We start from the raw sequence: 14,396 nt of genomic DNA on the forward strand, positions 1-14,396 counted from the left end.
TTTCTCTTCTACTACAACTGATGTTATTTCAACTGTATTTTTTTTTAATTGTGGCAACCAAACAGTACACATTTGATACAGACATGTTTTCTGTTTTATGTTAATGGCCCCATATATAATATTTCGTGGCTTTCCTTGTCTTCAAAGGCAGCTCATTAAACTGGAAGTCATAAAGAACCATCTGTGATAACTGCCGTCCCATTCCTGGATGATGAATAATCAGCCTTTAGTTTCACTTGTAGGGACTGAATTTTTAAAATACCCATATACATTAAAAGTGTTTTGTTTAAAGAGCACCTGTCTATTCTGAGATAGAATTCACTTTCATGTCTTTATTAGGGACATGGAGTGTTAGTCCCACCTGGATGTTTTTCAAGTTCTCCAGAAGACTTGAAGTATTATGGCTGATCCTACAAAAACTAGAACAGTGTATTGGCAGGTTACAGGACTTTTCTGAAAATATATTAGATCATCTATTTTTACTTTTAAGGTAGATAGGGTGTAAGTACATAAAGTAACATATTCAAAAGAGTGAAATGCAGCATGCTTGTGTTTTAGGGGTAAGCACTGATGTTGAATAATATTTATATCTCATACTCAAGACTTCAAATATACTTTAAAATGCCATTTTTTTGTTTCTGATTAATTTTGCATACTAGAGTATAATGATTTGTAGGTGTTTTTGAGCATGGTTTATATATTTTCGGAGGCTGAACAGGGTTTATCTTTTGCATTTTAATTATCATTACCTGGAAAATATGATTACAGACAAGAAATGCTTTATCATCTTAATGTTAGTCACATATTAATATTATAATAAAGAAACTCTCTTTTTAAAACTAATCTTTCAGTTTTTTTACTGTTGAACTTCTTATAAAAGATCTACATGGAGAATATGAAATTATGCAGTTTTATTTTCTACGCCATACCAAATACCCAGTAAATTGAAAACTGTCATCTGATATTTCATATCAATAATCTATATTAATGAATAAAAAAAAGTCTGAAGAAAATTTTTATACTCATTCTTTAAAAAAATAAAAATAAGTGGATATCAAAGACCAATGATAAACAGACATGACTTTTCTGTCTCCTGTAGCTCCACTTTAGTTGTTTTTAATGAGAATGTTCGACGATAACCTCTAAATTTTTAACATTTCTGCCTTTTGTGTGGTATTACCACAGGGAAAAATAAAAAAAAAAACAGTAATTGCTAGAATTAAGGAAATAATTTTGTTAGGAGGACATTAAATTCTAGCCTGTATAATTTTATATACTTTTTCATGTATGGTCTCATTTTTACGTCTAACTTTTTTGGGGTCAAATGGATTTAGGTAGCCACCATTTTACAGACAAAGCAACATTGGTAAATAACCTTTAAAGAAGGGTTCACTTGAGAGGCAAACAGAAATTTGATAACCTATCCTTTAAAATATCTTCTAAGTTTTACAAGTGAATTACTACTCATTTATTTTCTCCTTAGCCTTTTATTCCTTTCTATAACTTCCAGTTGATTGATCTTACCCTCATTTAATATAAAAATTTACCCATTTATAATGATATTTAGAATTATTTATAAAAATGACCTCTAAATGCAGGGACAGGCAGGTGAAGAGAAATTCTAAAACATCTTAAGTGAAATCATGACTGACATTAATTATCAAAGAATATGGATAGCATATTGTCTATGGAAAAACTTCACATTTTATCCTCTACCAAACGAATAAAAATTTTTAGAAAAGAGTGTTTGCAAGTTGATTAATATCAAATTCATCAAGGTATTGAACTATAGGAAAAGACCTTCTCAATAGGACAAACAAATTAGCAAAATGGGTGGAAGACCATACAGCATATACTCGGTAAAGAGCTGCTCAGTTTACGTGGGAAAGTGCATGTGTGAAATTTACTGGCAGGGGCTTAGGATTTCTAATAGTCCCAAGGTGATCAAGAGAGCCACCTGCATGCTAACCATGTCATACAACCTAGAAAGTACCCATCAAATGCCAACAAAGTTGCCTGTGATGTTTGCCAAGAGACCAGATAAAATGTATTCCACAGTTTGATACCTATGTTTTATTAGTGGTACCTGAGGAGAGCAGCAATTTTAGTAACAAGCAGAAAGTCAATTTCTTTTTCATTCTCCTGATTCATGTATGTGTGTTACAGTTACAGAACTGTGCCAAAAAAGTTCAACTAGTAGCACATTCATTAATTAGGACCATGTGTGCCCTTTCAGGTAAAATAATTATCTTCTTCACAAAGCAATTCTAGTTGCTCTACTGAGAGGTGCTTGAAAATACTTGTGAGTGAAATATAACATATTTCTTAGCAAGCATTCACCTTCTTGCTCTGAATAGTCACATCATTAAGTCTTTTTGAGCCAATGATGATTAATGTTTATAGTGAAGCAATAAATGAAATTAATTATTAAATTTACTATCAGTTATTATTTATGATAACTCTTACGCTCAGTTTTCAAAAATAAATCTTGTATTAACATTGAATATGTTCACTGTCAAGGATAGCTGCTAGAAACTTTAGTACTGTGGTGTTAACAATCCCTACTTTTGCCCAAATGTAATATAAGGAAAATCTGTCAGCCTTAGATCCAGCTCATCAGGATTGATTCCTCAGAGTTTGAGAATTCATCACTAAAGAACTGCTCAGCTCTGATACTGTGATAGTGTGACCACAAGGGTAGCATTGTATTAAGAATCCAGTTAGAATATGACTGTTTCCTCTAAGCATCCTGTTATTATTTAATAATATTAAGGAATAAACATCCTTATAGTAGTCTGTATCTTAGGCACACAGCTACCTTTGACATTTCTGTGCACTTAATTTTGAGAGTTTCCATTTTTGTTCTGGAAATATGTGTGAAAATGTAATTGTTGAAAATTTCATGCTAAGTCTCTGTTTTTTTTTTTTTTGGCCGTGCGCAGCGTGCAGGATCTTAGTTCCCCGACCAGGGATCGAACCCATGCCCCCGAAGGTGGAAGCACAGAGTCCTAACCACTGGACTGCCAGGGAATTCCCTGTAATGTTGATAATTTATGTTACCACTGGAAATTTTTTTTATTGCATGTGATTCCATGAAATCATGTTTTCTTTAGAAGGTCCAGAATGGTCTGTGAGAATGGATTCTACAAATGGACTGATACGGACAAATTATTCTGTTTTTATTATTGGAGGAGCCAAAGAAATAGTGATTCAGATACAATTATATGAAAGCCAAAGTTATTTATAGCTTATAGAATATGAAATACTTTAAACAGGAACTTTTCTTAAGTGGACAGTATGAAGAGAGAGAATCTTTTAACACACTGTCTATTGATTTTAATTTCACCTTTTCTCTTCTTTAGGGTGTGGTGAGGCCCACTGGAGGATACGCTGTAATGCTTAACTGGTCAATGTCTTCTGTATATGGACTTAAACCTGGAGAGGTAATCATGGTTTTAAATTCACATTACATGACATTTCTCTGATTAAGATATATGCATTTTATTATCTTCTTTTTGTTTAGGTGTGGTGGGCAGCTTCTGACTTAGGCTGGGTTGTCGGACATTCCTATATCTGTTATGGACCTCTTCTACATGGAAACACAACAGTTTTATATGAGGTAATAAAATAAAATTAATACCACATATACATAATATTAATTTTACTAAAAGTTTTAGAGAAGTAGTCCTAAGTAGGAAATGAAAATTGAATGGGGGCAGAGGACGTTTTTATGTCTTCTTCCAGTTATTTCTTAAGAGAAAGAAATATATATTTAGAAAAAAATAAACAACTATTTAAATTGTGTTGAACAAAGACATAAAAATTATATTCTGAAAAATATACACTAACAAGCTTGATGTCTATCCCTTTCTAGAAAATATTACTAGACTGATACTGATTTAGAATCTTAGAAAACAGCCATCATAAAAGAAGCAACAGAGATTCACCTCTTTGTGTTCTTATAGCATTAATGGATTTCAAATACGTGGTTTCTTGATTTTAGCTAGACATTTTTGGTAGTTTCTGATGATCGCTATATGTATAAGGGAGAGAATCATAGACTGATCAGATTCATAGCTGAATAAATAACTGCTTTAGATTCTGTTGCATGGACTAATGTTACCCAGGAATAATATTTTTGTGTGTATGTTGGAAAATTCTGCTCTTATGCCTATTCTATTTAATTTTAGCAAATGCCTTATATAAATAGTTAAAACACATACCTATCAGATATGTAGGAGATCAAAATTTGAGAGGGACAGCAAATTGGTGGTTTGCTAAATCAGTATACAAATGATCTTGGACTTTTGGGATAAAAAACACAAGATGGGAAAATATGGAAATCTTTACAATCTTATATTTATATTAAAAATAATTGCAAAAATGAAGTAAGGGAAACTTGAGTTGGTTGCAGTTTATGTGGTTAAATACCTGTGTATTATGAGTTCAAACATGAGCGGCTGATAGGATTGCTTTAAAAAAATACTCACCATATGCAGTGTTGTAATCTTATTTTATTTTTTCACACTTGGAAATATGTGTTCAGTTTAATGAGGAGGAGAAAAAATCATTACCTTTTAGAAAGAATTTGGATGAAAGGAACCAGGGTGAAAATGTCATACAAGAAAGAGATGAAGGAATTGTGAATGGTTAGTCTGATAAAAATAATATATTTAGTGTGCATGTATGTTAAGTATCTTTTGACATTTAAAGAGTTGCCACATATAAAGGAAGTAGTGTAGTAATGTAGTAATGTGGAGTTCCAGAGACTATCTTTTGGAAATAATCAGAGAAAATTTAACTGTCCGTTAGTAGAATAGGGAAGTTCTCAAATAGGAGGCTCTCTTTCACTTAAAGTCTGTCAACATCAAGAAAGAAATTTGAAGAAAGGAATTTTTTATGCGAGGTGTGGATAATAGTATTAGATGATGTCAAAGTTCTTTACAATCTTAAAATTCTTTAACTCAATGATTCTGAAAAAATTAGAGACTATTCTTGATCTTCATGGAAGTCTCCTAGTCCCAGTCACCATTTAAAGACATGAGTGTTTCTTCATTTTCAGCTGGCTGGTTTTCTGTCTCTGAATGCTCAGAGATACTAAGGCAGACTTTGACACAAGTATTAAGCCATCATGCACTACTCCACATATTTTGTACTATGCCTTTGTCCTTTGTAGACTTAACATGCACTGTGGTGTTTGTAATAATTAAAACATAAAACAATCTTGACACATCTGTCCCATACCAAAATCCTTGCAATAGAATAAATGTTTTTATTAAAATAATAATTCCCCTTGAAGTAAACAAAATAAGCCTCAACACTGAATACTTATAATGAATTGTGAAATTGCTAACATAAAGTGACAAAGCCAAAGGTGCCATTATATTGAAAAGTATTTATATTTATAAGTATGAATCTGCCTTTAGAACTGAAGTACCTGGAACTTTTGTGCATTTACCATTGGCCTTTTTATATTTCTCAAGTTTATTTAAAACATGACTTTAACACCATGCAAGGGGCTCTGTTGTTTGTCTTTATCTTTGAATGATGTGCTCAAGAACATTGTAGATGCTCTAAAAGTATTTGTTGTACAAAAGAGTGATCTTTTTTTTAACCTTTTAAACCTTATCTCTGCACTCTGGTTTCTTTCCTGCGACTTGTAAACATCTTCAATTCTCTCTGATCACAAAACAAAGCCTTTTAGACTTTTGCACATTTCTAGATATCCCATCTTTATATTCCTCTCCACTAAGTTCCTTGAAAAAATACACTTCCCATACTGTGTGAACTTTATATTCTTCCAATTATTGTTCATCTCACTGAAGTCTGGTTTCTCTCCACGTTGCTTTATAAAGCTGCTGTATCAGAGGTGAACAGTGACTTCATAAATGACAAAGTCAAAGGGCCCCCTTCAGTTTGATTTTATTTTTTCTCTCAGTGGCATCAACCCTGCTGACTGAAGGTAATTCTCTCTGTTTTCTTGAGCCCCCTGCCCTTTTGCTATTGTTCAGGCTGTTTCTTTTGCCTGGCATGACTTTCCCTCTCTCTCTTTCCTTGTTTGGTTAATTCTACCTATCCTTGTAGACTCTGATTAGATGTAATCATCTCTTGGAAAATTTCCTCATAGTCTTTGGCTGTGCTCGGTTCCCCTTTTGTGGTTCCGTTGCCCTCCCCGAACATATGTCTGTTAGTGAGCTGACCACACTGTCCTGAATTTATACCTAGTAAAGTGTGGGAGCCTCAAAAACCAGTCTCAGCATAGTGCAGAGTACACACTAAACACTTAATAAATGCTTATAGAACTAAATTGTATGCTACTCCTCTCTTCTCTTTCTACCTCTCTGACAGCTTGTCCTCCTTTTCCTTTCTTGGTTTCTTTTACTTTGATTCTAAACATTGGGGATTAATACGGTCTTGTTCTTAGCCCTCTTTTCCCATTCTGCTTATATTTCCTAGATAATCTCCATGCAGTTTGATTTGAGTATTACTAATTAAACCAAGGCTCCCAACTCCTCCTTTCTATATCTGACCTTCCTGCTAAGCATCAGCTTATTATTAGGCACCTTCAGATGGCCCAGGCATCCCTTATGCTCAAGACAATGTGAAATGAACTCACTATCTCCTCTCTTTCCTGCAAAGACATTGCTTTCCATATACTCTACAGTGTTGTTAATGTTACCTGCATTCACTCAGTCATCCAAACTAAGAATCAAGAAGTGATTCTAACTTCATTCTCCTTACATATCATAACCTATTGCTCATTACATTCTACTGAATTTACATTTTAGTACCTATCAAAAGTGTCCTCTTGTTTCCATGTCTCCTGCCATATGTTCAAGGCTGATAGTTTAGCTAGTATGTTGTTGACTGGTGTGTATTCTGTGGTTAGCTTCTGATCTCACTTGTGTGGTGCCTATCCTTTCCAGTTGTATATTTCAGATAGCCAGTCTAGAGAATGTTCTAACAAATACTCCTGCCTTCAGAAGTCCTTCCAGGCCATCTCTACCCAAACTTCAATTTCTGAGCTCTCCTCACTTACAATTATCTATCTAAAATGCAAAGGCCAAGATAGAACTTCATTGCTTAAAATTTTTCAAAGGGTTGAGTTCTGCCTCTAGGAAGATAGAGATGATATACTTTTCTCTATTCCTCCCACTAAGTAGAACTAAACATTTTAGGTGTTATGTCTAAAACAAACATAAGACTGAAAGGTGGAGAGAAGAAGGAAAACTGTCTTTAGGGACCTTGGGACTCAAGAAACAACATAATGATGAGAACTTGGGTTTTACTTTTCCTTCATATGTCTTAGATTTGTGTCTGAAGAAGCTGGCAATCCAGAAATGCCAACAACTGCAGACCAAACAAAAAAAACCTCCAAAAAAGAAAAAAATAAAGCCTGATCTCTCAAGCCAAAGAATTAGGAAGGAGCATCCTAAGCAAGACATAAAACTTTTAGATGGCTCTACTCCAGATAAACACCACAGAAAAATCCATAATCCCACCCCCACCACCAAACAGCAAAGGCTAAGTGGGAAGCTTAGACTTCCAAAATTGTCAGGCTTTAAGAAGGAGCCATAACCCTCCCTCTTCCCACAGGGTGGTGTCAAAGGAGTTTGACTAGGGAACCAAGATTTTCATCCCTGTTAGGTTGTAATGAGGACCCCTTGAACTTGCAATGACAGTAGAGACAAAATAAGGAGGCTGGACTTATCCCCCTCACCTATCAGTAATGAGGTACCCTTTCCATTCTCCATTGGGATGGAGTCAGTAGAGGCCTAGTAGAAAGTCAGGACTTTCACCATCAATAACAAGACCACTTGTCTCTTCCCTGTGGTGTCAGTGGATGCCATGTTGGGAGCAGTAACAGGGAACTCTCACCTTGTCCAGCCAGGGAGGTGCCATTGGAAGCCTACCGTTAGAACTAGAAGCAACCCAGCAGTAACGAAGTGCATCTTCCCAACTGGGTATCAATGGAGGCCAAATGAGGAACCTGGATTTCTACCCTTACCTCTTCCTTCTTTGCTGGAGTGAAATCTAAGTAAGCCACTTTAAACAAGATTTAAATATGAGTCAGTCTCATAATATAATACAAGAAAATGTCCAGGATTTGATGAAAAGATCATTCCTCATACCAAGAACTAAAACGATCTCAAGCTGAATATGAAAAGACAGTTGATAGATACCAATACTGAGATGACAGAGATGTTAGAATTATCTGACAGAGATTTTAAAGCAACTGTGGTAAAAATGCTTCAACAATTGATGATGAACATTCTTGAAACAATTGAAAAAATAGACAGTCACAGTAAAGAAATAAAAAGTTCCAGCAAAGATATAGATGCTCTAACAAACAACCATATGGAAATTTTAGAACTGAAAAATACAATAACCAAGATAAAAACTCAATAGATGGGCTCAATACCAGCATGGAGGGGATAGAGGAAACAATTAATGAACTGGAAGAAGGAACAGTAGAAATTACCCAATCTAAATAACAGAAAGAAAATAGACTAAAAAGAAAAAACTAACAGAGCCTCAGGGGTATGTGGAATGATGATAAAAGATCTAGCATTTGTGACTTCAGTGATGGAAGGAAAGGAGAAAGAGCGTGGGCCTGAAAAAAGTACTCAGAAAAATAATGGAAAACTTCTGAAAACTTATCAACTTCTCAAATTTGGCCAAAGATATACATCTATAGATTTAAGAAACTGAGCAAACCCCCAAACAAGATTACTCTAAAGAAATCCACATTCACACACAAAAAACTTAACCTTCTGAAAATTGAAGGCAAAAGAAATAATCTTGAAAGTAGTGAAAGAGAAAGGATACCTTATCTGTAGGGGTAAAACCGTTTGAATGACAGGATTTTTTCAAATACTAGGGAAGCCAGAGGGAAGTGACACAATGTTTTTCAAGTGTGGAAAGAAAAGAACTGTCAATCCAGAATTCTATATTCATCCAAAATATACTTTGAGAATAAAGGAGAAATAAAGACATTCTCAAGATGAAGAAAAATTTAGAGAATTTGTCACTACTAGGCCTCCCCAAAAGGGACAGCCAGTGGCCAGTAGTTAATGATAAAAGACTAAGTACTTCCCCTGATGTCTGAGAACAAAGCAAGGATGTCCACTCTTACCACTCTATTCAATATACTCCTGGAAGTTCTAGCCAATTTGATAAGGCAATATATGGAAACAAAAAGAGAAACATATCAGAAAGGAAGAAATAAAATTGTCTTTATTTGCAGATGGCATGATTGTCTATGTAGGAAATTATAAAACATATTTTAAAACCCATAATTAATAAGTGAGTTCAACCAGGTCTCAGGAGACAAGGTAAGCATGCAAACATCAATTGTTTTTCTGCATAATAAACACCTTTGGCTACAAAAGAGCAACATGAGGAGTCCTTGTAGAGATGGAACTGTCCTTCATCTTGATTATATCAATATCCTGATTGTGATATTAAACTATAGTTTTGCAAGATGTTACTGACAGGGAAAATTGTATTAAGGGTGCACGACATATCTCTGTATTATTTCTTACAATTCCATGTGAATCTACAATTATCTCATATAAAAAATATAACTAAAAAGTACAGAAAAGGCTTCAGGGAACTCCTGTCAAAGAACGTAATTCAAACTCATTTGCATGATACAAATGATCTGTAGTCATGTGCCCTTTGCCTACCTCTAAAGTATGTCTCTTGTTCCTGGCCTCTAATTCAGCTTCCCACCCAACAATACAGTCCTACTGGCACTTACATGAACAGAACTGCCAGTGATTAAGTTGTTTCCTCTACTAAAATTCCACTTTTGTTCTGATCACGTAGCTGAGTGGCTCTTTTTCTTAAGGGATCAACTTAAATTTCATCTTCTCTCTGATATTTTCTTTGCCTTCCTCAGGCTGATTGAAGTTCTTTATATTTCTGTTATACCATCTAGATTCCTTTGATCTTGTAAATACAGTGCTGTGATACTGTAAACTCTTTGAGGGCAGGGAATGTTTGTCATTTATGTACCCCCAGTGTCCAGCACAGTGCCTTTCAGGAGGTAGGTAACATTCATTGTGTGAATGAACCATTTCTAAGCAGATTAATTGACAACTTGAACATGCAAAATGCCGGGAAAAAACTTGCTTGCTTGATTAATTAACACAAAACAAAGGTATAGAAGAGTCCTGACTTGTCACTAGGCCAGCAAGTGAAAAAAATCTTTATTAACCTCCACCAAATAATCGTCCCACATGTGTCCAATTTTAGTTGGATTACCAATTTAATATTAATATTATTTTATTTTAGTATTATTAGTATTTTTTATTTAAGAAACTAAAATCTCCCATTAAATAATAAAAATACATTCTTTACATAGTGAACAGAATAGCTTAGTAGATCATTCATACCTTCATAGGATTACCTTTTCTAAAGAGAAATAAAATCATATACAGTTGATCAAAGTTTTATTTTCATTCTTAATGAATTATAGTATTTCAAAGCTATAAATGAGGTAGACAGTGAATTGGTATCTGTGATAATATTTTTCCTTAATGATATATTTTAATTTAACAAAAATTGATATTCTGAAGTATTAAGAGATTTGCAGTTCATTTTGTGCCCAAATTATCTAGAGTACAGCAACCAGTTCATAAAACATTTCTCTTTTTATTGAATGCAAATGGTTCATGATATCTTATGAATAAATGATGAATGAATCCTTTTTTTCTCAACAAAGTTTAAAAAAAGTTATATTCTGGAATTTAATACAAATCTATAATTACAATGGCTGAAAAAAAATTGAAAATGTTTATAACTAAGTTGGATATTCAGTTTAACTTCTAAGTACATAAGAGTTACCCACTTGAAACAATCTGTGTTTCACCATAAAAGCTTACAGTGGATATTTAAATAAGATTTTCTTTTTTGCCATAGAGGACATATAGCCCAACATCTGCAGGGTAAAAACATGTTGGAAATCCTGGTTGTCTGCTTTGGTTTTAGCTTCCTGATAACCACCAAATTTTCAACACATCCCTGTTTCTCTCATTAAAACAAACAAACAACAACCAAAAAACCCCACAAAAATCCTTGATTCTCTATCCCCTTGCAGTTACAATACTCTCTCTTCATCTTTAAAGGCTTGCCTATACCCAATAGCTTCGTTTTCTAACCTAGAACTTAACTCTGCAATCCTCTCCAATTGGCCTCTGTCATCATCATTTCATAACAGCTTTTTGATAATTTCCCTAGTGACCTCTGTTTTTTCAGATGCCAATGGACATTTTCAGTCCTCTTCATACTTGACTTTTCAACATTTGAAAGGGTTGACTTTCACTCTATCTTAGTCACTTTCTTCCCTTCTAAGGCACAACATGCTCCTGTTTTTCTGAAGTTATTCTTATGCTCATTTCTGCTACAGTACTTTTCCTACTTGTTGCCTGAAATATATTCCTCTTATACGTTAGAGAACAGCCAAGTGTCACTTCCTGAGGGAAGCCCCCCTTGACCTCTCTGACTAGGTCAAATCTTTGTAGTCTCTCTTAAGCACCTTGGGTTTTTCCTTCCTGACTTGTGTCACAGTTGCCATTTCACATTAGTTTATAGGCTCCTTTGATTTATTTGCCCCTCTCTGTTCTGAACTCTGAGAGGGAAGCTATCATGTTAGTGTTTGCTCACCATCAAGTCTCAACTTTTAGCCTTGTTTTTGACACATTCTGAGTTCTCAATAAATATTTGTTAAATAAATGCCTGAATGACTATATCAGAAAAAAAACCCACAACAACTTCATTTGTAAGTAAGGACTTTTTTCCCTGAGAGAGGAAAAAGTAATTCTAACATTCTCTTTACTAGAGAACTTCATGAGCAATTTAAGTAATCCGTTATATTTTTTAATAAGCAAAGATTTAATTTTGTTCATTGACCTGGACATATTTAATGTATGCAATTCTGGAAGCCATGTTGGACTGACCAATTAAAGTATGTAAACCAATTCTGAATAATTCAGTCCTTATTTTTGAGAGGAAGAAAACAAACAGTACCTTTCTATAAATTTATTTTATTAATGCATGCTGATTGAAACAGACCTATCCCTAGCAACATATGGACAAGGACATACTTGGTATAGAGGTTTTGTCAAAGAGGAAGAATGTAACAAACAGTACTCTAACATAGGAACTTTCATGTATAAACAAATTTAGCAACCTGCTGTGTGTATGAGGGCGTGTGTGTGTGTGTGTGTTTGTAAATGGTGGTTATACTCATATGTTTTCTGGCCTCTCTCTTCTATTTCCTATTTGCCCCCTTTTTCAGAAGGCCTGGCATCTGCTAAATCAAAACCCAACCCTTCTTCTCAAGGGCAAGCAAATCCTCCTTGGTCCTGTCTTTCTCCTTATCTTTGCTTGGGTGCTAATGTACAAATATGTATCTTGTACACACATTTCAATTGCCTAGTACAATGGAACCCAGGCTTCCACAATGGTAGTGGTGGTTGAACAAGAAACCAGCTTAGCTGACAAACATCTCATAGTAGTCCCTTATGATTCTTTTAATATCTGAGGCATCCGTTATATTGTCTCCTCTTTCATTTCTGATTTTATTTATTTGAGTCTTTTCCCTTTTTTTCCTAGTTAGTCTAGCTAAGGGTTTGTCGATTTTATCTTCTCAAAAAGATCAACTTGTGATTTTAATTTTTTCTATTGTTTTTCCATTCTCTGATTTACTTCTACTCTAGTCTTTACTATTTCCTTCCTTCTGCTAACTTTAGGCTTAATTATTCTTCTTTTTCTAGTTCCTTGAGGTGTAAAGTTATTTTATCTGAAACCTTTCTTTTTTTTTTTATTGACAGCGTTTATCACTATAAATTTACCTCTTAGTATTGCTTTTGTTGCATCCCACAAGTTTGGTATGTTGTGTTCTCATTTCTTTTTGTCTCAAGATACTTTTTTTTTTTTTTTAAAGGAATTCCTTTATTTTTATTATTTATTTATATTTATTTTTGGCTGTGTTGGGTCTTCGTTTCTGTGCGAGGGCTTTCTCTAGTTGTGGCGAGCGGGGGCCACTCTTCATCGCGGTGCGCGGGCCTCTCACTATCGCGGCCTCTCTTGTTGCGGAACACAGGCTCCAGACGCGCAGGCTCAGTAGCTGTGGCTCACGGGCCTAGTTGCTCCGCGGCATGTGGGATCTTCCCAGACCAGGGCTCGAACCCGCGTTCCCTGCATTGGCAGGCAGATTCTCAACCACTGCGCCACCAGGGACGCCCTCAAGATACTTTTAAAATTCTCTTTTGACTTCCTTATTGACCCAGTGGTAGTTCAAGAGTGTGTTGTTTATTTTCCATGTATTTGTGAATTTTCCTATTTTCTTACTGTTTTTGATTTCTAGTTTCATTCCATTGTGGTCAGAAAAGATACTTGGAATGATTTCTGTTTTCTTAAATTTGTAAAGACTGTTTTGTGACCTAACATATGATCTATACTAGAGAATGTTTTGTATGCACTTGGGAAGAATGTATATTTTTCTGCTGTTGGGTAGAAAGATGTTGGCCAAGGGATACAAAATTTTAGGTATTCATGATGATTAAGTTCTGGAGATCTAATGTACAGCAATGTGACTATAGTTAACAACACTGTTTTGCATACTTGAAATTTGCTAAGAGGGTAGATCATAAGTGTTCTTACCACACACACAAAGAAAAGAAAGAAAAAAGAAAATGGTGACTATGTGAGGTGATGAATATATTAATTAGTTTGTGGTGATTATTTGATGATGTATACATGTATCAAAATACCAAGTTATACATCTTAAATACATATAATTTTTGTTAATTACACCTCAACAAAGGTGTAAATGGAGAAAAATGATATAAAACTGCTTGTATATAAAAATAACACAAAATAAAATAGATTGTACTTTAAAAAAGAAAAAGAGGACTTCCCTGGTGGCGCAGTGGTTGAGAATCTGCCTGCCAATGCAGGGGACGCGGGTTCGAGCCCTGGTCTGGGAAGATCCCACATGCCACGGAGCGGCTAGGCCCGTGAGCCACAATTACTGAGCCTGCGCGTCTGGAGCCTGTGCTCCGCAACAAGAGAGGCCGCGCACCGCGATGAAGAGTGGCCCCCGCTTGCCACAACTAGAGAAAGCCCTCGCACAGAAACGAAGACCCAACACAGCCATAAATAAATAAATAAACAAACAAACCAAAAAAAAGTAAAAAAAGTAAAAAAAAACACATGTTGCTAGGCTCTACCTACCCCCAGAGTTGCTGATTCAGTAGGAATCAATAATTTGCATTTAAAAAAAAAAAAAAAAGAAATCAATTTGGATTAGTTATTATCTAGAGTGGATTATTAGTTATTAGTCGCCATAAATCTATCTTGGCGTTAAGTTATAAACCAGTTGGTAT

General features: G+C 34.9%; 1 protein-coding gene across 7 annotated transcripts in view; it reads left to right on the top strand.

The window, feature by feature from the left end:
* Positions 1 to 14,396, top strand: part of ACSS3 (acyl-CoA synthetase short chain family member 3) — a 142,953-nt gene that overhangs the window by 64,355 nt on the left and 64,202 nt on the right. For all 7 annotated transcript variants that reach the window (XR_005021577.1, XM_036867014.1, XM_036867019.1 and 4 more), the window contains 2 exons: positions 3,363 to 3,443; positions 3,524 to 3,619. Coding sequence is in view for 6 of the 7 variants with exons in the window: in XM_036867014.1 (XP_036722909.1) it covers positions 3,363 to 3,443; positions 3,524 to 3,619 (177 nt within the window). In the remaining variant the exon portion in view is untranslated. The remainder of the gene's footprint in view (positions 1 to 3,362; positions 3,444 to 3,523; positions 3,620 to 14,396) is intronic.

The sequence above is a fragment of the Balaenoptera musculus genome, chromosome 10 (assembly GCF_009873245.2).
Source record: "Balaenoptera musculus isolate JJ_BM4_2016_0621 chromosome 10, mBalMus1.pri.v3, whole genome shotgun sequence".
Classification (NCBI taxonomy): domain Eukaryota; kingdom Metazoa; phylum Chordata; class Mammalia; order Artiodactyla; family Balaenopteridae; genus Balaenoptera; species Balaenoptera musculus.